The sequence below is a fragment of the Strix aluco genome, chromosome 1, assembly GCF_031877795.1.
Source record: "Strix aluco isolate bStrAlu1 chromosome 1, bStrAlu1.hap1, whole genome shotgun sequence".
Classification (NCBI taxonomy): Eukaryota; Metazoa; Chordata; class Aves; order Strigiformes; family Strigidae; genus Strix; species Strix aluco.
The window spans coordinates 132,423,140-132,442,919 of record NC_133931.1 but is presented as its reverse complement, the minus strand read 5'-3'; the positions used below and the strand labels follow the sequence as shown (position 1 = coordinate 132,442,919).

The following is a 19,780-nucleotide window of genomic DNA, read 5'->3' as shown; positions in this document are numbered from 1 at the left end:
TCGCGGGGCTGCGTGCCGGGTCCTGGCGGGGAAAACGGGTTCCGCCAGCAGCGGCTGCGGCCGGCGTCGGGCAGCCCTGGTGGGGGCCGCCTCCCCTGCCGGCTGCCCGCCCGCCTCTTGAGGGGCAGGAGGCGGCGCGGCGGCCGGGCCTGAGGCGCTGGTGCCCGTCAGGGCTTGGCGGCGGGCGTCGCCGGGGTCGGACCTGTCCAGGGGTGAAATTTCCGAGGCACAAAGATGGCATCTGCCCCTCCTTTTTGCCTTGGGTTCCCCCTCCCGCCGTGCGGTTATCTCGCCATGATTATTACATTTAGCCGTTTCTGCCTCCCTTCCTCCCGTCCGTTCTGCCTGGCGCTCTGCCCGCTGGAAGCGGGGAGGTTGGGGAGGAAAACGGCCGCTTCCCGCAGCGGTTTCCGGCTGGGCTGCGGGCTGAGGCGCGGGTTGCACGGCCGCGCTGTGTGCCGCGCTCCGGGCGGCGGCGGTGGCCCTTGTTTTCACCTGAGGGCCTCGGGCCGGCTGGGTTAAGAGGGGTGGCAGGGCTTCCTCTGGTAAGATAACGTCAGTTATCAAACCAGGCACCGGGGCGTTAACGGCTGCTGGAGTTGGAATTAAAAGCCCCCAAACTTCCGATTTAACGCTTCTATTTTGTGAAAGGTTGATCTTGATAATCAGGTTTGTTCTGAGAGAAAGGGGTGAAGGGCACTGTGTTCTTTTATTCATCGGTATCATTGTGTGTATGTTCAGCGCCGAATGTAAATAAGTCTCCTGTTCCCCGCTGTTCTGTGTAGTGCTGATGGCCTCAAGGTCCTGCAGGCACCCTCTTGAAGCAGTAATTCAGGTTTGCCTTAGTTCAAATGTGTAAATGTGAAACTGAATCGGGTAATCTCAGGGGTACGTCCCTTAACCCCCTACCCCCAACTCACATTGTGGAGATATTTTAGAAGCTTGGCATTGAGTTGTTCTTCTGTTTGGTTGGTTGTAATATTCTGCCCCTGCCCACAAGCCTGCTTTAAACCAAGGTGACTGTTTATTTCCAGGAAGCACCTGTTTGTTGGTGGTTTCTTTCCACCCATGTTTCATTCTGTTATGCTCTTTCTCTCAGTTTCTGGATGGGTTTTATTTAAAATAAAATCAGAAAGCAGCTGTGGCCCTTGTTCCAGAGCAGACTTCTTGGAAATAAAGTGTTCTCATGTTTTGCTCTAGCAAGGCTGTTGTTGTAAGCAAAAAACTTGTGTTTGATTACTTTTCCAAAGTGTTGGGCAGAGAAAATGGCAGGCTGGGTTTTGAAGTCTGCAGCACAGGCTGCATTTGGTTATGGTCTTTCATCTGATTTTTCTGGTAATCCACTCTTTTTCCACTTTATCTATCCAGGGTTCCTGATGAGTGACTGGAAGTATCACTTGACAGTGCTATCTGCCTGGCACTGATTTAGGAGTTGGAGTTCTTAGTGGTACTTAGCTTGAAGTCCAGGAACATCTCGTTTAGACATCAGCAATTTTTTATACTTCTGTTTGAAGAGGGTAGCCTACTGGTTTAAACTGAGTAACAATGATTTAAGATTTATGTTAATACCACTGAAGAAGGAATTTAGCGTAAAGCCACAGAACTCTTTTGAGTAGTAAACTGCCATAACTGGTATAACCAGTCATGTTTTTTCCCATGGCAAGCTCTACTGGAAGATGATGTGGCAGTTAAATGCTGCCAAATCTTGGTTTAAATGAGTTTCTGAGGTTTCTTTACTGTCAAAACTTGATGGGTGAAACATTGTTATTTCCAGAAAGATTCAAACAGTGCACTCAAGAGTTAGATGCTGGTAACTGGAATTTGCCACCTTCTTGATTGAGAAAGAGTTAAGTGCTTTTTAGATAATGGTGACGTCTTCCATTGTGTTTGTGGGAGCTGATTCAAATACGCACGTTATGTTTGCAGGTTCAAGAAGACCAGTTATGACTGTATGAAAGGGGAAAGGTTTCTTTAACATTTTTCTTTCACAAGATTATAATATTGGGGTGTGGAGGTAATCACATAGTGCAAAGTAAAATTTCTGTTGAACCCTACTACAGGGTTGGTTTCTTCCCCCTTAGCAGAGTTTCAAGCCCACCCATCTTGCCTGTTCTTCTCTGTTATCTGTACAGGGCTGCTAAATTGTTCTGATGAATTCCCAAGTAACCTTTTTTCTGGAATAAATGAATAATAACAGCTCTTTTCACTCTTCAACTAGTGTTGAAAGCTGTTGGTACAAGTTGGCAGAAAAAAATGTGCTAATATCTCAGCTAAACTAGAAGTCAAGAAATGTCCTCAAAGACTCTTTTTAATACTTTTTTCAATATCTTCTCCAACAGTGTTGCTCTGAAGTAGTTGATTCTTCAAGATGTTTTGTCACTTCTCAACCATAAAATCACTCTAAAGACAAAATTGTGCCGCAGGATGCAGAAGCATTAAAAATACAAAAACCTGGAGTGTGAAGAATGTTAAACAAAGCACCAAACAGTCAAGAACAGTAGAAACATTTGACCTTTTACGTGTTGCTAGTAATAATAGTCTCATGGTATTTTTTCCTGTGGCTATTGTTGCCCATGGCAAATGGAGGGGCGTTTTGACCTGTTAGGCAATCACTTACATCAACCTTGGGAACTGTCTGTTCTGAAACAGTATTCAGCTCCATCTTGCAAGTAGCTCCATAGGGATCACCGCTGCTCTAGGAACAGTCGACTGGCGTGGCAGGATTTGAGAACAGTAATATAAAAGTTGAGTGGACTATGTATCTATCAAGAATATAACAGCCTGTACAAATTGTGGTGTTTATTCAAAAGGCAGTGAAAGAAGATCGCCCTGTATTGTTGTTGCTATGCATGCTGAAACTGTTTTGTTAATCAAATCTCTTATCCATGGATGTGAAATGATCTCCTGAGGGAATCTAGAGAAAACTATTTTCCTGTTCTGTCCCCTAGCATTGTTTCCCCTCGGGTGTAATAGCATTGCTTCCTGACTTCTGCATGGATGAAAAGGGAGGAGGGAGGCAGAAACCTGAGAGTGTTGACAGTGTCATCAAATAGGATATCTAAATAAGAGAACCATTAGTTCGAACTTCTAAAACCATATATATTCATATTTCATATAGTATGCATGTGAAAAAAGTTTCATTATTTTTTCATGTACATCTACTGCTTTTCTCATAGGTTCTGCAAAGGAAAGGTTTCCTAAGATTAAGACTCTAGACTGATTGTGGGTAGAATGTGTCACAAAAACCATCTTCATATTGTCTTTTATAATCTGTGCACAGCAGGTGTTCCATATGGCATTTTCTTTAATAGTATTCGGCTACTAAATTTAAAAACACTGTTTTTTAAACTCAGAGAACAAGTGTGTATTACAAAACAATTTGATAGTCATTTCAGAGAAATGAAGCAAGTTTGCATTTAGAATGAGATTAAATACTGCATTGCATATATCCCCAGCTTTGCTCATTTGCAGAGTGAGGTTTGATTTGCCACTTGACAACTTATATTCAAATTATTCTTCCATAAAACACACATATAATTTATGATACTTGCCTGGTTCTTTCCTAAGGACATCTGCTCAGTGTTCTTCACAAATATAAGTGGAACACTAATAGTCAAATAAAAGATGTTACCTGAGAGCAAACTGATAATGTATGTGTTCTTACATTATTTCACAATAAGCAGCTGAAAAATCAGTATAATCTGAGAAAGGAATTTAAATATCTGTGTCTTTATGTAAATGATGAAGTTCTGCATGCAAGATAACTTATCTGGAAAGGGCTGTTGTTTGCTTGTCAATCTTCCAACTGTAAGTCTACCAGCATTTATTTGAAATATTCTGTTCTGAGACTACATGTACTATGTCATGACTACATGTGCCACTCTTACCAATGTTTTTGAGGTAAACCACTGCTTTTAGGAATTTGTCATTCAACTGTTTAAAAAATGCAAAAAAACCCCCAGCTCCAGGTGTCACTTCAATACATGTTGTACTCTAGAAAGGAAATCACTTACACCTGTAAATTTGACTTGATAGTTTTTGGAATAATATGACAGGCATATAGTACCAAATAGACACAAAATTGTTTCTTAGAGAGGAATGCTAATGTTTGACTTGGTCCTTGGTCCTTCGTGGGAGCAAAACCAGGTTTTAAAACACATGGTGACATAGTGCCAAACTTCCACTTTTTCATGTTGGCTAAAACTTACCTCTAACTGCCTGAGTACTGAAGACCAGTGCAGTTCAGATGGATTGATACTCTTACATTCTAGGTATAACTGAGTGATAATTTCCAATGTGTAGATTTGCTCTGTTTATCTGCCACTGTCTTCTATTAACTTTTACATATCAGAGTCGGGAACAGAAAAATAAGGTACATATAAGAGACTAAATAATTGCATAAGAAACAGGGCTCTGGATATAATCCTCTGTTTAGGCTACACCAGGAAATTAAACAGAATAATTTCTGATGTTGATTGTGTATTCTAAAATATTAGAAACATGATAATTGTTTTTTGGAATAAAGTAACTCTTAACAATACTTTCTGTAGTAGCTATTGGTTATCTGCCCTGCACAGAGAGTATTAAGAGTCAGTGTAAAATTCAGTGAAAGACACGCCATTATATACTTAATGTCAGTAATAGTACTGCTCATTTTGTTGGATGTACTGTTTATAGACAGGTGCCTAGATAGTGCTAACAAAATGACAAAAAGAAGACCCGAAACATCCAGAGTTCTTCGTACCTTGTGCATGGTTTCTAATCTTAGTCATTTAAGATACCTGCTTGTATTACTGTGGTTTGTTCTCCACACAATTTACTAGCTTGAAAAAGAAGGGAAAAGGACTGTTATATTGTCTCAAACTACCTCCTTGGAAAAGAAACTCCAATTTCTCTGATATTTCTGTTGTTTTGAGTATGTGGTTGGGGTTTTTCTGCATGTCAGATTTTGGGTTTAATTTTTTTTTTTTTTGATCATTTGAAGGATCAAGACAAATGAATAAATGGAATGGAATAAATGAACTTGTTGCTGGGGTGTTTCATAAACATTGATGGAGAGGAGAAGGAAATGGAGGAAATTGTATATAGAAATGTTAGTTCCAGAAGTGCTTGCAGTGAAAGGAAAAATTGGTTCTAGTGGGTTTACGGGATGTGGCTGTGTCCCAAGCACAATGTGTTACTCGGTACGCTGCTGAATCTTTTTTCTCCAGTAATTCAACATACCATTATGAAATCCCAGTTCTAAGACAAGTGGAGTGGAGAAGCACTCTTACTGCATGATTTAGTCATGTAGTTCAGGTGCTTCATGTGGAAACCATCATTTCTGTGCACTCAGAGGACAGTGGTGAGGCTCTAGTTCAGGTGCCCAGAGTTGCTCTTTGGAGGTTCTGTTCACTATCACTAGATGGGCCTAGTATTGAGAGGCTTGTATGGTAGTTTAGACACCACAGATAATTGGGGTCAAACAGCATGAATTTCTTTCCCCCTCAGCACCTCCCAGGTGTATCAATATAACAGGAGCCCCTCTCTATACAACAGATGCTGTTTTTCCCTGTGCTTCTTTTAAGAATGCGTGAAATTTCTTTCTAGATGTCAGCTCCTGAAATAGATTGAAAGAGTAATTCTGTTGATACAACTGCTTTATAAGATTGCAGTATTTCTTCTGAAACGCTGTGGATAGTCTGTAAGGTACATGCTTCCCAGGATAAGTAGCAAGGCTGTGGATCTGTCTGAGACAGAGGAATAGATAGAAAGTTGTAGTGGATGAAAGGGACTGCTAAATGCAGCATTTGCAGACCAATTCTGCAAACTTTTTGAATTAATAACTGCTTCAGTGAGTAGTCTCACAGAATGAAAATACTCCTGGATTTAAAGCTAAGTATGGATTAGAACATCAGTGATGAGCATTAAGAGCTTTAGAGGAAAAAATAAATTTTCTTATTTGCCATATCGATATAACTTAAACTCTAGATTCATTTTAGCTGTGTGACAGTGGTAGCTATTCATGTAGTTAAGAGTACGAATACTTGTAAGTCTGTGTATAATCTTGCCGCTGAATGCCTACGTAGACCCAGACTTCAACTTTCACTCATTTCCTGCACTGATAATATGGATAATTCAGATCAATAAGCTGCTCTATTCTCTTTTGCTTGGGAAAGGCAAACTCAAACGTGATTTGAAGCTCCTGGTCTGTGTGTTCATAGGCAGACCAGAGAAGGTATAACTGTGCCCTGCCTAATCTTCATCTTGCAGTGAGACTGCTTCTTGCTTTGGAGGCCCATTTGCTTGATTCAGTCTGGTCACAGCTTCCAGGGAGCAGAATGGGGGAGAAAAGTTGTCAGCCAAGAGCTGTTGGAGGCACAGATGGCATTGATTCCCTCACCTAAGCACATTTTCTTCCCTTCAGAGTATTTTACATAAGTGAAGCTATCACCCTTAACTTTCACAGACAGAACTCCTTAAACTTCATTTTTTTTGTTACTTAGTACCACTCTACTATTACTGTATTAAAAGTTTCTTAGAAGATTATTCATTTTAATAAAACGGCTGTATTGAGTAAATCAAGTGCAGTGCATGAATCTGCCATATTTGAAGTTGTATGTTGCAGGGGTTTTAGGGTGCAGAGAGCCTGTTGGGATTTGAAGAATGTATTAGCTGCTTTGAAAGGACAGTAAACTGAGAGGGTAGTGCTATCAGTGAAAGTGCAGACTCTTCTGTGTCTTTTTTGATGAACACATCACTTTCACATAAGGGTTGCTGAATTCTTTGCCTCTCATTAAGTTCCCTGTTGTTTCTGGGTGTATCTCAAAGAATACGTTCAATCTACTGGCTTCCTACATAACTATGCTAGGTCATCTTTGGATGTTAAATTTGATCTGTAGATCAGCATTTATAACATTTTTGCAAGGATTTCAGCTCATCTCTTGGTTTTGGAAATTTGTGATTAGTTGAACAGTTTCTTTTAGATACAGTCTTCACAGTTGAAAAGATTCCTGTTCGCTCTCTCTGGTTGCTTACCACTTTCTTCTATCTGATCTGTTAGCTAAGCTGAGAGTACAGTAAGAGCTGTGTAACCAATGCTCAGCCAAGGAGAGATATTTGAATTAGGGGGAAAGATTTTACTTTTTGAAAAATTTATTTCCTCATAACCTAGGAGAGCATTAAGAGCTGAACTTCACCTTGCCACATGACACTTCTTATATTTATGCTCACTAGGAAAGAAAAATTATCTGAGTGACATTGATATACAGGATTGTTTATTATCAATTTAGCTGTTGGAGAGAAGGCACTGATACCGTCTTATGAATAATCTTCAGATACTACTCGTATAAAGTTGTTCAGCTCTTAGGAAACCATACAACTTATGCTGCAACAAAGTGTAATATAATAAAGCTAAAAAAGAGAAGCAAGTATGTACAAATGTACAGAGCATGAGCTGGAAGGTAAGCCTAGGGTATGCTGGAGTCTAGATCACTGAAAACACCATGAAAGCATTTTCCTGTTTGCACAGAAAGATGTAGATGGTGTATTCAAATGGTATTGGAGAATACAGAGAATTGGAGGATTTTCCATAGGAAGTGCCATGCCAGTTGCTAATGAGTGTCCTCAAGTTTCATTCCATCACCATGGCTAATAAAATATCTCAGTAGGAGGATAGGGTGATGCAGTATGCCAGAAATATTATGAAGTTCTGTGTGCATTCCAGCTATTTTGGCTTCCTGTGGAAATAATTTGCAGGTAAATAACCTACAGCCCAGGTAAACTCTGCCACAGATGCAGAGGTACCATAGTTGCCTGTTCGCGGGACCATCTTGGTTCCAGCATGTTTTGTTAGCTGTGGCAGAGCACTGCGTGAAGGCAGCTGTACCGCTTCTGAAGCCAGGCTGAGCCTCAAAACAGTTCGGCTGTATTTCGGCGTCCAGGCCGATAGGCTGTGCCGGTCCCCTCTGGTGTCAGTCTGCAAACAGGGAGGTTTGTGGAACACAGTGCTGAGGCTTCTTGGTGGCTCCTCAGAGGGCCTGATAGGGATTTGCAAAGTTTCAGCAGGGCTTATGAACCCAACTGGTTCAGTATGGGAATGGATGCTTCAATGCTGTTGTCTCTTGTGTTCTGGGTGGACTTGTTATGAATAGGGCCAGCTCAGGTTTAATGCTAAAACTGAGGTAGCATCTGTCTGTCTCAAAACACTGGGAAGCACTTGCAAAATTACTGGAGCTGTGTGTGGACTTCTCCAGGAAACCTCAGATCCAGCACTGTCCAGCAATAACCGTGGCTTTGCTGTAATGTCAGCTGTAATGTAGCACTGCCTTTCCTAGCATGCTACAGAGCACCCGTGTTTGCTTCCCTACCCCACTTCCCTGCACACCCCCCCCTGCCCCCATCTAGAGTATCCCAACCTTTTGTTTGCCAAGATAAAGGCTGTCTATCAGGGAGATCACAAGTGTTGCATAAGTCCTTATCAAAGATAATGGAAATTTTTGATACAAATGCTTTCTGATGGGGTGGTGAATGCTTTTTTTTTTAAAAAAAATCAGTGTCAGCATAATATTATTTATTGAAACTTTATTTTTTTAGTCTTGATACCCTGGGAAGAAAAAAAAAGAAAAAAAAAATCCCTTACATCAACTCCTTGTAGCAAATTAAGCTTGTTTTTATACAGAAAACTCTATGATAATGTAGGTTAATTTTAAATTTGACTGCAGTTTTCGGGGAAGGTATTGGTGGACTCTAGTTAGTGTCATGTGCTTCTGTTGTAGTCAGCTTTGGCAAAGAGCAACTCTCTTGTTACTTCTGTTCGGGACACTTATGTTTTGTTCTTCAAAAGCATAACAGAGTTCAAAACCTAAAGTAGTCCAAGGTTATGTGCTCAATGCTTGGTTTCTCTGCAGCCTCAGGGCCAGCATTTCACAACTGTAGGGATTCTTTGTTACATGGTTATGAAGTGTTCCTTTTAATTCCTGGATACCTCCCTGGGCGGTTTCCAGTACCCTTTTATTAGCATCTCTCACTTTTTGTGGCCGGACTCATGTCTTTGGGATTTCTTAAAAAAAAAATTTCACTGCTTTCAGCTATCCCAGATACTTTTAATAATGTCCTTTGTTACAGTTGAGCCAATATCTTAACCCTCTTTGGTTCTTGGGCTTGGAATAGACTGTAACAGCACATCAAGTTACAGATTATAAAAATAAATAAATTATGTCCCTGCTAAATGACTGCGGTGACAGTTTACGTTGTACATGTAGCAATATCTGAAGAATGGAAACTGTTCGTGTTCAAAGTTTCACCATGAATGAAAATAAATAAGATGACTAAAAAGTAAGAATATTGGAGATAATTCTTAGAAAGAAAACATACTATACTTTTTGTGTGTGTGTAGCCACAGGGGTCATGGTGCAATGTTATTCTGCTGTCTATTTACACCATTCTTAGGGAAGGTGTTCTGTATTAAACCAATGGTAGCAGCAAACTTGCTGCTCTCCAATCTCATCTTCTTTTACGTTGTAGAAATTTTCACAGGATCATGTAGGTTGGAAGGGAGCACTGGAAATTACATAGTCCAGCCTCCTGCTTAACCAGGCCCAGTTAGAGCAGATTGCTTGGGACCATGTCCAGCACTTGCTTTACTGAGCAGCTCGTTCCAGTGTTTGATCACCCTCATGGTGAAATGTTTCCTGCCTGTATTCAGTTGGAATTTCACACGTTCCTGCTGTGTCTGTGGGCAGTTGTCCTTCCAGTGTGCATCTCTGAGAAGAGTTTGACTGTTTGCTTTACATCTCTCATTAGGTAGTTGTAGACAGCATTAAGGCCTCCTGTTAGCCTGGTGGTCTTACAGCTGAGCAAATATGTTACAGGATCCATACCCTGAGCAGCAGACTCACTCCAGTATGCCAGTGTTTTTCCTGTATGGAGAACCCAAAACTGGACACTACTTCAGATGTGGTCCCACAAGAAGCTGTAAGGATTCTATGGGATACCATTGCAAAGACATTGCCAAAATCAGCATACAACATCCACTGCTCTCCCCTCATTCACCAGAGGCAGTCATCTTGTAGTAGAAGGTAGTTGGGTAGTCAGACATGATTTGCCCTTAATAAATCCATGCTGACTGTTCCCACTCACCTTTTTGTCTTTCATGTGACTGGGAATGGTTTCCAGGAGGGTTTTCTCCATGATATTTCCAGGAACTGATGGTGCAGTTGATGGGCCTGAAGTTTCCCTGATCCTCTTTGCTATGTTTTTTGGAGATGGATATGGTGTTTATCTTTCTCCAGTCATCAGTCACCTCTTTTGATCACCATAACCTCCAAGAGAACAGGAAGCACATCATTGCAATGGCATAAGCCGGCTCCCTCAGCACTCCAAGATCCGTGCCATTTGATCTCATGGACTTGTGTATGTCCAAATGGCTTAGGTACCTCGGCTCAGTCTTTCTGTAATGTGGGTAACGACACATACCCACAAACCCTGACAGTGGGCTTGGAGAACTAGAGAGCCACAGGGCAGACCTTCCAGTGAAAAGCAAGGTAAAAAGGTACCTCTGCCTTTCCATATTCTCTGTCATGCTGTGGCTCTGTGTCTTCCTTAGCCTGCTTTTTGCTGCCACTGTTTTTACAGAGCACTTCTTGTTCCCCTTTACATTCCTTGCTAGTTTCAACCCCATCATTGAACCTAACTCCATCCCTGCATACTGAGGCATTGCTTTTGCGTTCTCCTGAGTAACCTGTCCCTGCCTCCATCTTCTGCATGCATTAGTTTTGCATTTGAGTTCATTAAAATTAATCTATGTTGGCCTTCTGCCACAGCTGCTCAACTTTCTGCCCATGGAAATGGACTGTTCATGTACTTTGAGGAAGCTGACCTCAAAGATCACACAGTTGCCCTGGGCTGCTCCTGAAAACCCTGTTAAGGATATGACTGATCTAATAAGACTGGATGTTTCTTAAAAATAAAATCCTATCATTACAAACTAAAAATAGATACATTTACAGTAGAACTCAGATACAGATATGAGAATTCCTGTAATAGCACATCAATTACATCCAGCTCAAGTAAATATTCCTTTATTATGTTCCTCTACCTTTGTTTCTGATTTTAATATCTATGTTAATATATGCTGTTTCCATTTCAGTAGAGCTTAACTGTGATGCTGAAACATGAAATATGAATTACTTTACAGTGCTGCAAATATTACAAAAGTGTATCTAACTTTAAACAAGGTCTATGTGAATGGAAATCATTTAGGGTACCATTGAGATCAGTGGGACCCAAATGCACATTTGTGGTCTAAATTAACAGCTAAAAGAAGAGCGTAATAGTAGTGGACATCCAGGTTTTCCAGAGTGTTCTCAGTCAGTCAGAAAGGTGAAACTCAGCTGGGTCTTCAGAGGCATAACTGGTTTCTTTATGAAAGTTCCTTGAACAGCATCAGGAATGAATGGGATGCAGGAACATTCTTGATGGAAATTATAGGTGAAATGCTACTTATCAAAAGTAATGTGATTCTTTTTGAGCAACCACAGTTCTGTTTTCTCAATGCCAGTGCTTACTACGCTGTTTTGGTACAAACTGAATTCTCATTTAGGAAATAAAACGGGCTCAGAGATTGAGCTTGAGCACTGAGCTTCTGCTTGTTGCTGCTGTTTAATTGCTGCCGTCTCCCTAGCAGGGTTTTTTATCTATACCACCAAGAACTCTTTGGGACCTTTCTCTCTCCTGGCATGTTTTGGGTGATATTACATGCCAGGAATGATTTCCAGCAGGTAGTGTAGGTAAGACTGTACTTTTTCCTTCCACTCTAATGGGTCATACAACACTATCCCAGCAGGTCTTGTAAAGCCTCAGACACCTCAAATGCCATCATGTCACACAGCAGGACAGGGAATATATGCCCTCATTCTCATACCATGAGAACACTGTACTAATAGCTGTGGTACAGTCCTCACTTTGAACTAAAAAAATCCCTAAAAAAACTAAAACAATATCTTAAGGGCATAAGGGTGCTATATGGAACTGGGAGGAGTATAACTAAGATCCCAGAGTCAAAATACAAGGTCAGATGTTTAGGAAGAAAGAGCCTGAGCTATGCTTGCAAATGAGAACTGTTTCACCATGACCCTGATACAGTTTTCTTTTTTAAATTTTTTTTTTTCTTTTAGGGACATTCATTTCCAGGAGAGTCAGGTGAACATATACAGTGTACAAGGTCAGTGCCTTAGTCCTGTTCCTCTGCTGGTCATTTACACTTTGTTCCACGTAATATGTGTGCTATTCGATGTAGATAGACTATTCTTTGCTTCCTGTCAAACCAAGTGTGCTGCTGAGTGAGTGAGTCATGGATGTGTGTACAAGCTAAATCCTGTGTTCTTATCTCACTCGCACACACCCACGGTTGACTTACAGAGGATGAGTATTAAAACAGTGAAGCATAAAGGTGTTAGAAAACTGGAGTTAATGTTGCCTGTGCCTTATGCCTCTAGGAACTAGCAAAACCATGACCGATGCTGTCCATTCTGTATATTGTGTGACTCAATGGTGCTATAATGCAAAAACCAATCTGAAACAGTTCTTTCTTCCTCTGTTGCTTAGCTGTTGGCCTCTACATTTCAACTCTGCTCTGAAGACAGAGTAATGAATTTCCTGCAGTGCTTATAAGCACTTCACAAAAATTCTAATTCAGGAAAATTTCCTGCTCTGATACAATCTTGCAGCATCTCACGGAACTTTGCCAGAAAGTTTCACAGGTACTGACAGCAGAGAGGTTAGAATCAGAAATCTGGGATTTGGCTCCAAATGGAAGTGCGTGTGCTTTACGGCTGCAGGAAGCGCTCAGGTTGTTTGCATTCCCTTGTTCAGGTTCCTGCAATCTGTTCCAGTCCCTTTGCCGCTCCAGTGCTAACCATACTGTCTGTAAGCAGCGCAGAGCTAGATATGTTTCCAGTGTCACGTCTCCCTGTTGCGGCCCCTTTTCTCTCTCACCCAGATTAGTGCCAATGTTCAGTTTCAGCACCATTACCTTCCTCGCTGCTTTTTTCATTACTGTTTTCTCAGTCAGTCAGCTTCATATCTTAGTGCAGTCTGTTGGTGTGTTACTTCTGTGCCTGGTCTTACCAAAGGCCATTTCCCAGCAGCACCATCTGACCTGCTTCTTTTTGGTCTCATCTGTGATCATGCTGCAGTGCCTCTGTTCACATGCTGGCTGTATGCTGGAGAATAGAGTCCTCTCTGAAAGCAGCAGAGAAGGCAGGTGCTCATTGTTTATAAGGAATGTCTGGCTTCGCTTGTGAATTTGGCCTGGAAGGAGTGTGCTTAGTTACTGGTGGGAAGTGATGTGCGTACCATCTGGTCAGCTCAAAGTACAGTGGGAGACTGAGTATCCAAGCTGGAGATACAAACTTATAAAATCTAAAGTCCAAATGCATACATATCATATTCTATCCTCAGGAAATGTGGTGTTCCTCATAGAAAAAGCACCTGGTGGTTAAATTTCGCATCTGTGGCTCAGTAGCTAGTGCTTTTAAAAAAAAAAGATCAGTGAGACATGGGCAAAAAAAGTAGCTGAACTGTGTTGTGGCTAAAACATTGGGGAAAAAAAAAACTTGACTGAGGAGGATGCCTAGCCTGGACAATTTTGGCTTGTGTTGTCAAAAGTCACTGCATTTATGCCAGGTAAATTTGCTTTTGCCTGGAAGATTTGCTAACATATAATAATTGGCAACACCAGCAACAAAATTTAAATGTCTTTATCATGGTTTTAAGCAAGAATTGTCTGTTACATGAGGAAAACATTTGGTCCACAGGTTGAAAAGTTTTCTGTTGTAACATGGTAAACAAGATACTATGCTACAACATAGTAATTTTCTATGTGAAAAGGTGGGGATTTTCTACGGTCTAACTTGAAAATTATGTTTTAAAGATGTTTGTATTAACTGATAATTTCTTATCTTAGGTGTCTGAAGAAAACAAGAAACATGGAAGGTCATAAGTAGTAAGTACCTTGTTGATTTTTTCTTATTCTAAAGAGCTGATGGTGTTTGGCATGTTAATTTGTCATAGCCTGAGTCTATCACACATTATGTTCTGGCATCTAGTATTTATATGAAGTCACTGGTAGACATTCTGTTTAAAAAGAATAAAAATAAAAAATTAATGACTGCCAAACAGTGGAAAAACAAGTGAGTTGACTAGATAGAAAAATAGCGTGTTATCAATTTTCTGCTTAATGGAAAGAAGGGCATGAACTGTGTATTTAAAGAGGCTTATCCATGGTCATCAACTTCAGAATAAAGTACATCCTTATTTTAGTTAAATTTTCTGATTGTTTAACAAAACCTAAGTAGGTCTGTGATTGCTTGACATGAAATCCATTTTGAAAGGTATTGACAAATGTCTACCAGTAAAAATTGTCCACCGAATATTTCGGTAATGGGATTATAAATCTTTCATTATTTTAAGCATAAATGGGAGCCAGGAAATTCTCCAAATGAAATCAGAAGCTGAATTTGTGTGTAGTGGTAAACAATTATATTCTTCTTATTCATTCAATTGGTTTATCAGTCTCTAATTCAGGAATCTATATTAATCCCAGCATTTTAGTTTTTTTCTGTGACCTCATATTAATAACTCATTTTTATTCTTTGCACCATGTTCCCAGAATTTCTAGTGACCTCGAGTGAGGTAGATGCAAGGCAGGTTGACATCAGATGAATTATGGTATTTTCTTCACTAGCCCACTGAACTGAGATATCAGTTATTTGCACAGCTGTAGCAGAAGTTAAAGCACACAACTAGCTGGACAGCTAGAGTCTTTATACTCTATACTAACACTTTATACTCTGAGCAGGTTTTGTATTTTTTTATTATTTTTAAAGTAATGCTACTTTATTGAGCTCTCATATTCTGTTTTCTCATAATGCAGGGGGATCTTGTTATTTATTAGAGGTTGTAGATTTTGTACTTTAAAGATGCAGCATATATCAGGTCAATATAGGCTTCACTTAACTTGATAGGCTGTCGTGAGAGAGCGTAATGGCTTGTTTGTTCAGAATTCGACGTGAAATGTGGTATGTTCTGCATGTGTTGTTTATTTTGTGCTGTAGCACCAAGAAGGCCTTTATTTTCATTTTAATGAAATTCATAAATTAAAGTATTGGAACTAATGTTTGGGTAGAATTAAATGGGTAAATATCTTTACTTTTCAAGTTTGAGGAAGAAGCCAAGAAGTGCTGTGTATAAGTGCATTTTGAATTTTGTTCTTGCTCACTTCCAGTTTAATTTGTTACTATCTCTTTGGTGATTAAGGCACTGATTCCTAACTCTCTGATTAAAAATAACCAAAGCAAGTAACAAATCCCTGTGAAAAACCTTCCTTTTAAAGTTAAACTGTGTTACTAGTAACTGTGTAGGCCAGATGTGTCACCCTTTTGGGGAATACGTGTACCAACGGCTTGTTCTTTCAGAATGGCCATAGTATTGCACAGCAAACATACATGTATAGATATATAGATATATATGTCTGTGTATCTCAATACATGTTGATGTGTATGTTGGGTCTGAAGACCTCTTGGGTAGCATCCCTGAGCTGTCTGTGTGTTGTGAACAGAGCTAGTAGGCACTATCTCAGTAATGAACCACAGGTGGAGGGTATTTTTTTCAACATAAACTCAACCTCTTTAATTTTCCTGGAGTATTTAATATAGCAAGTTTTAGAAACCTTTTAACTTCTAAAGATCTGCAAAATCACTGCAGCGTTTTGTATATGTACATAGGGGAAAAGGCATGTACTTTTGCAGAAATTAATAATGGAGTAGCACTTCCTGAAAGAGATCAAGATTTTATTATAAGGCTATATATTAAACCACCTTGGTATGGTTTAAATATTGTGGAATATGGAGTTTGTCTTCAAATTGCACTTTTTATTAGGTCTGCTACAGGAATGCAGAATCATCTGTCAGTAGAAAATAATCTTTGGAAAAAAGATTACCTGTCACGCACCCACAGTTGTCATGTAGTCATTGCATAAAGACATGAGCTAGCTATCTTTCACATAGCATGCTCAAAAGAGATTCTTCTAATTCTTTATTATTCAACTGTAAAAAAGGGAGGGGAAGAAGTAGTCTAATTCCATTCATAAAATGAACTTTGTGAAATCCTGACACTGCTGATATTTCATGAAAATTGCTGCCTGCTTAAGGAACTCTGCTAGTTCACTTGAAACTCTCCTATTAGTTATATAAAAATAAAAAGTTAATTCCATGGGCTATAAATCATTCCATAATGCATTGGGAAGAATTCTCTGCAGCTGATTATTTGACAGTACTACATGCTGAAGACATTCAAATTGAAAGCAGTGTATAATTTTCCAAAGTAGGATGGGAAATATAGTACTAATTTAATTGCTTTGTTATTAATGCATAATGAAGAAATGCATGTTAGAATATACGTGTCTTCACGCAAATGCAATATTCTTGATGGAAAAAATCTAGCATGTCAGACATTTTTTAAGCATCCTATTGAAGTTTTGTAATTTTGTTTCTTAATATTCTAGCAATTATCCAAGGGAATTTTATGACCAATATGCTCAAAGCCAAGAAAAATCTGTGGTCAATAAAATGCAACAGAAATACTGGAAAACAAAACAAACTCTTATAAAAGTTACAGGAAAAAAGGAAGACGAACATGTTGTGGCTTCAGATGCAGATCTGGATGCAAAACTAGAGGTTTGTAATATTTTCATAATGTGTCTTCTCTGTTAATTTTTAAAGTGTTTTCATTTCCATCAAGCCTCTAATATGTGTACACATATGTGTATACATTTTAATCATTATTTTCTTGTAATAGCTTTTCCAATTTCTGACAAAAGTACCTATGCAAACACGGTGAATATAGCGACATTTTGTAACACAAAACCCCACGTCCCTCAAGCTATATTTGGAACCTAACATCTCTTGTATTTATTTTCATTTTGGGGGGCAGGTTTTTTCCTTTTGTTGTCGGGGAGAGCAGGGGATTGTCCTTTGTGCTTATATCAGTTGTTCTTACCCTTTGCTAATATCAGTTTAGGATTTTTTTAAAAATAGTGTTCTATAGTATATACAAATTACATTCTTTATACAGTTACAAAATACCACATATACCAAGAAAACATACAACATACCAAGAAGGAGCAAGGTGCATAGTGAGCTCTGCTCTCTGGAGCTTTTGTGCAGGTAGCTGACATGACCAGAGAAACTTCTGTAAAGTGTAACCAAGAGAAGGATTCCTGCTGTGTGACAAATACAGTCCTACTGTCAGTATCTTTAACCCCACTGGATTGAAGAGCTTGAACATCTTTGACACAAAGCAAAAGATAGAGAATGGACTTCTGAAGTGTAATAATCAAGTTAGTGTCCAACTACGTTTTATCAGTATTCATAGAATCATAGAATCATTCAGGTTGGAAAAGACCCTTGGGATCATCGAGTCCAACCATCAGCCCTACTCTACAAAGTTCTCCCCTACACCATATCCCCCAACATCTCATCCAAACGACCCTTAAACACATCCAGGGATGGTGACTCCACCCCCTCCCTGGGCAGCCTATTCCACTGTCTGACCACTCTTTCTGTGAAAATTTTTTCCTAATGTCCAGTCTGAACCTCCCCTGTTGGAGTTTAAAGCCGTTCCCCCTTGTTCTGTCACTAATCACCTGTGAGAAGAGACCAGCACCAACCTCTCTACAATGTCCTTTCAGGTAGCTGTAGAGAGTGATGAGGTCTCCCCTCAGCCTTCTCTTCTCTAAACTAAACAGTCCCAGCTCCCTCAATCTCTCCTCATAGGATTTTTTCTCCAGGCCCTTCACCAGTGTCGTTGCCCTCCTCTGCACTCACTCCAGCACCTCAATATCTCTCTCGTATTGAGGTGCCCAAAACTGGACACAATACTCCAGGTGTGGCCTCACCAGTGCAGAGTACAGGGAGACTATCACCTCCCTACACGATCCACCTCTTTTTGACTCATGGTCATGCTTTCTGTTTTCCATCTGCAAGAGGTTTTGCCTTAATGGTTTTCTTGCAGTTTCTTAGAAAATTGTTGACATAGTATTCTCAGTTTATTCATGTTTTAGCTGAAATAAAAGAGGCTGTTTTACAACAAACAAATCTTTGTAGTTCTAGCTCTAATAGTGATAACTTATAACGTGATGATTCTATCTATGAGGTCTTCATAATGGGTTATAAATCAAGAGTATTGATTAAAACAAACTGGAAGGGTGGAACAGTATTTTATAAATATATTCCTGAGTTCCTACCATGTTTACTGTGTTGCAGATTCATCAGGAAGAATGCTTTGTTACCTCAGGTGGTATTAGAAATAGGGAAACTTGTGTTTACCAGATAAAAAACTATCAACGTGTTTTCACTTGGACAACTTCTCAACTGCAAGTCACACTCTCAGTTTAAAAGACAAAGCCCATGTAGTGTACAGAGATTCAACCAGATGTGAAGGAAGACAGTTACTGTGCCAGTAGTCTATTTTGCTTGTATTTGTGTAATGCTTGATACAGGGGAGTTTAGGTTTAAGTTAGAGGTTAGAGGTTTTACACAGACAGACAGAAAGAGTAGTAATTTTTCTGTTTCCTAGAAACAATCTCTAGACTTAGTCAAGACTGACTTTGTTTTCCTCTACTTCCTTTGGAAACTGCTGCTTTATCACTTTGGTTGGAAAACAGGAGCTATGCCAGTAAAAGTTCAGTTTAAATCAATAACTTTCTATGTTCGCATACCAATGCAAGTTTGTTCCTCTAGACTTTGCGGTATTAAAAATTCAGTATGCGTATTGCCACATGTAATAAACATGATAGACATTTTGATAACTTTTTGCTCTACTGTGTGTTTTAGAAAAAAAATTTTGTACATCTTCATATATATCCAAAGATATCAATTAAAAAAACCCCAACATGAGTAGTTTGGTTAACTAGCAGCTGTTTAGAGTAGATGTGTTTATAAAATTATTTTTGTCTTTATTTCCTTTTGTAAGTTGTGATTGGTCTGTCTGTAGTTTCAATGGACTACTTAATTGAAAGAAAAGCACAATTGATAAGGAAAAACCACTTTCAAGCTGGAAAGATTACTTCTTGTTCAAGAGGAAAATAGTGATCCCTAATAATTTCTAAAAAAAATTAAGCTCTTTCTTGTATTTTAATCATCAGTGTTTATTGCATACGCTTACAATTTTTTTGTGTGTATTTTGTTTCAATATCAGCTGTTCCATTCTATTCAGAGAACATGTATGGAGTTGCTGAAAGCAATTGAACTGTATCAAAAAAGGATTTGTTGTAAGTATGATCAAATACATAGTTAAAATGATAGGGAGGTCTGCATTATGGAATCATCAAACAGGTGAAAAAGTAAAAATTAAAATGGGGAGCTACTACTTTCATCCTATTTAAAAATAAAGATAACATTCCTTGCAGACAGCTAAAGGCAGACTTGCTTATTTGCTTGAAGATCTCCTAGTTCTTAAGTTTCATATTTGATATTATGCAGTGATAGGTAGCAATAATTATGGGAAATTTTAAGTTGTTTTTTTTTTTTTTTCCATTCGGCTTGTTTAAATTCAGAAGTGTCTTGTCTTAGAAATTCTAACTCCGTTCTGAACTGTTTTAATTTTTTTTTAATTAGGGTTGACTATGAAGAATATTGGTCTTATTACTAGTTTTATAATTAAGTAATCCATGCTATTACGATGAATTTGATAATGGTGACTTGGCTGTAACAGGTGTACAGTAATTAGTGGCAGTCATTAG

The 19,780-nt window shown here is 39.2% G+C and overlaps 1 protein-coding gene across 2 annotated transcripts in view; it reads left to right on the top strand.

Moving 5' to 3' along the window:
• ICA1 (islet cell autoantigen 1) overlaps positions 1 to 19,780 on the top strand; it is a 74,279-nt gene that overhangs the window by 219 nt on the left and 54,280 nt on the right. The window contains exons 2-5 of one of the 2 annotated variants that reach the window (XM_074836439.1): positions 12,156 to 12,202; positions 13,946 to 13,984; positions 16,544 to 16,715; positions 19,237 to 19,309. In XM_074836439.1, the coding sequence (XP_074692540.1) occupies positions 13,968 to 13,984; positions 16,544 to 16,715; positions 19,237 to 19,309 (262 nt within the window). In that variant the 5' untranslated portion in view covers positions 12,156 to 12,202; positions 13,946 to 13,967. The remainder of the gene's footprint in view (positions 1 to 12,155; positions 12,203 to 13,945; positions 13,985 to 16,543; positions 16,716 to 19,236; positions 19,310 to 19,780) is intronic. The other variant, XM_074836448.1, reaches the window with a different exon arrangement.